This window comes from Prenolepis imparis, unplaced genomic scaffold (assembly GCF_030444845.1).
Source record: "Prenolepis imparis isolate NDT839.2.m4 unplaced genomic scaffold, iyPreImpa1.0 SCAF_54, whole genome shotgun sequence".
Lineage (NCBI taxonomy): Eukaryota > Metazoa > Arthropoda > Insecta > Hymenoptera > Formicidae > Prenolepis > Prenolepis imparis.
In genome coordinates this window covers 73,946-77,694 of record NW_028141212.1, presented here as the reverse complement: position 1 = coordinate 77,694, position 3,749 = coordinate 73,946, and the positions used below count along the sequence as shown (strand labels likewise).

The window sequence follows — 3,749 nt, the reverse complement described above, 5'->3', positions numbered from 1 at the left end:
CTCAGCGAATACTTAAAACAATATACAAACGAACAAAAACAATGGGACAGATGGATCGGATTAGCTATGTTCAATTATAATACTAGCGTACACGAAGCCACAAAACACACTCCGTACGAACTAGTTTTCGGAAAAATAGCACGAGTTCCGTCAAATGAACTTCTCCCACCTGAAGACAAATTAGCAAATTATGAAGACTATTTAATAAATCTTGTCACACAACTTCACACAATTCAACATAATGCGCGCGAAAACGTAGTAGCAGCAAAAGTCAAATCAAAAAATTACTACGACAAAAAAATAAACCCTCAGACCTTTAAACCTGGAGATCAGGTATTCTTGTTAAAAGGACCGAAACCAGGTAAATTCGGAGACCAGTATACTGGACCTCATGAAATTTTAGAGATATTAAATAAAAATAATGTAAAGATCAAAATAAAGAAAAACAGCCGCATAGTACATCCTAACCGTTTACGAATATCGCACATCAAACCAATATCTAATAATAAATAACCAACTTTCAGATGGACCCTCGACTCAGGAGATTAACCGCACTATTAATTATTCTATTACAATATTTACCTCACACTATTGGAGTAATAGGATACGACTGCGGTTCATCATCTGCTAATCTGACAACTTTATCCTTGCTAAATACCGAAGAATGCGATATACCTCAGAGGAAAGTAAATTCAACTCAAATTTACGTACAACTACTGCAGATCAATGAATTCGAAGCCGTTCAAGTCATACAATGTAAAATCGAAATTGATAGATTAATCAAAAAGTGCGGAATGTTTTCTCACACCTTGGATGTACTTAACGGAAAATACTCATACATAGAGGAAATAAACCGCGAAACCTGTAAACGAATGCATAATCAAGGAGACTATCGAATGGGAACCACATATATAACGGGAATAAAATCAAATTCAACAACGGCACGTCCAATAACCTTGGCCGGTCACGTCGACAACGACGGCTCATGTTATGGAGGAGCGTACTCCGACCCCTACGGAACATGGGCAGAAGTTGTCGTAATAGGAACTGTAACAATTACATTACAAGATTATACCGCCGACGTACGAATAAATACCAACAGAGTACAACTTAGATCAGGCGTCACGTGCGAATTCAGTTCAACACATTGCGTGGACGTTGAAGGAGGAGATACCTACTGGGAAACTATACCCGTAGGTCCTTGCAAGTTCAATAACTACGGCATATTATATGAGGGATACGCTCATAAAATAGTCGACAACGAACAACATCAAACGGTTTATTCTCTCACCACACAAGAAGCGATATTCGCTCTTACCAGCAAAGGAAAGCAAGAAGTTTGCGGATACTCTCTCGTACGAACAGAACATCCTAAACTAATGATTTTCGAAACAGTACTCGGAACCGCCATCTTTAAAAAACAATCACGCATCTCAAACCTTGATATCTTTACGTACATGAATTCGAAGTTCGTCTACGTAGAGAAGCACATCCGTACACAAATCAATCAACTTTATCATGATATTTTACTTCAACAATGTAACCTGGAGCAACGCATGCTACAAAACGCCTTAGCCATAGCCACACAATCTCCTGATATCTTCGCGTATCACTTGATGAAAGGTCCCGGTTATATGGCCCTACAAGCCGGCGAAGTAATACACATAGTAAAATGCGTACCTGTCGAAGTTACACTCGCTCAAACAGACCATTGTTTCAATCAATTACCCGTACTCCGGGAAAATCGAACATATTATTTAACACCACAAACTCACATATTATTACGACAAGGTACACAAACTACGTGTAATACGTTAGCACCCGCCATGTATCAGTTGGGAGATTCTTGGTATAAATTTATGCCGAGACCGGTGGATACCATACCGCCCATTATCATGAAACCTTTAACCAAACCAGTATGGAAATACATCAGCCCAGGATCATTGGCTACTAGCGGCATATACTCAGAAACGGACTTAAAGGACCTAAGAGACCATATAATGTTCCCAGCTGAACGACCTGCAGTTCTTAACTCTTTGGCAAGAGGAATAATGGGCAGAACAATCTCTCTAGAAGAAGGGTCGATTTCCAACTTATTAGACGCAAAAACCATAGAAAAAATAGCAATATCCGCTTGGCAAAAATTCTGGAGTAAATTTTTAATTTTTGGAAATTTCAGCGCGGGACTGTTAGGAATATACATGGCCATTAGGGTCGTGAAATTAATATTAGATACCATAGTCCATGGCTACGCCCTACACACCGTATATGGGTGGTCCTTATACCTGATAGGGGCCCTATGGGACTCCCTGACCAATCTATTATTGCACCTAAAAATGAGACGACCAATGAAATCGAAACCAACCGCCCCAGACAGTGAAACGCTTGAACTCCATAACGGTGAAGATAATACAACGACAACAGTCTATCCCCTCCTCCCCAGAAGAGAAGATAACACTTACTCCTTCGAACTCAAGGAAACCAAATATTGAACCACTAATACCTTACATCTTATCAGCTTTATAAAAAAAAAAAAAAAAAAAAAAATATAACAATCAACACCGTACAACTGTTGGAAAAACCAACGTTAATATAATTAAAATTTTTTTTTCTACAGAGAAAAATGGATATTCAATTTTTAAAAACCGATCTCCTCACACGCAACCGCCTAGAAGCGACTGTAATAAAAGTAAAGTCACCACACCTCTTTTGGATACAACTCCAAAACAGCGCAAAAGACCTAGAGGACTTAGAAGAAGAATTAAAATTCAGAATGGACAGAAAATCCTCATACCTCCATTTATGGCCGAATGCCATGCAAATAAACCTAGACGTCGCAATTAAAGAAGGCGACAGTTGGAAACGAGGATTTATTAAAACAATAAACGAAGATACCCTAACAATTAAAGTCATCCTAGGAGATTGGGGACGACTCGTACAGCGACGCATGTGCGACGTATTCATACTCGAGGACAGATTCAAAGAATTGACTTGGCAAGCTCTTCTCTGTGGATTAGCACACACAGAACCCGTCGAAGAAACCAAAACATGGCCAATACTAACTCGAAAAATATGTCAGACAATGCTCGAAGGCAATAAAGGATGGATAAACATCATTAACCCCCCACGGGATGGAGTGGCCTTCGTAAAATTAGAAATACAATCAAGAAACAACATCTTTCCCAATTCTGTATACAACGTCAGGGACACACTGATTCAAATGGGACTCGCAAAAATTAGCGCTCAAGCCGATGCTAATGTTAATCCATCCATATAAATAAATATATACATCCTATAAAATTACAACATAATATAATCCACTCTTACTATTTATATATTTAATTATAATTTAATTATATATTTAAAATCATAAGGCATACCGCCGGATTTCTCTATACATAGACAACAATTTCATTACCACTTTAACATATTAAATATAATATCTACTACAGAAATGGAGATCCAGTACATCGAAACGGAGTTCCTGACTCGCAGCCGCCTAGAAGTGACAATACTGAGAGCGGATTCACCACTCCTCTTCTGGGCACAATTAAAAAACGGCGAAGCAAACCTCCAAGAGATGGAAGAGGAGCTCAAGTTTCGAATGGACAGGAGAGCAAAATCGTTATATATTTTACCCGAAAACCTGAAAGCAGAAATGGAGGTCGCAATCAAAGAAAAAGAAACGTGGAAATGCGGCTTCATCAGAAGCATCAACAAAACTATCTGGATGGTCCAAGTAGTACTAG

The 3,749-nt window shown here is 38.7% G+C and overlaps 1 protein-coding gene across 1 annotated transcript; it reads left to right on the top strand.

Annotated features, from left to right (window-relative positions):
- The first annotated feature begins 675 nt into the window (after positions 1-675).
- On the top strand, positions 676-2,492 carry LOC145947220 (uncharacterized). The gene has a single exon (XM_083057019.1). The coding sequence runs from the start codon at positions 795-797 to the stop codon at positions 2,490-2,492; it is 1,698 nt and encodes a 565-aa protein (XP_082913145.1). The 5' UTR covers positions 676-794.
- Positions 2,493-3,749: the final 1,257 nt, after the last annotated feature.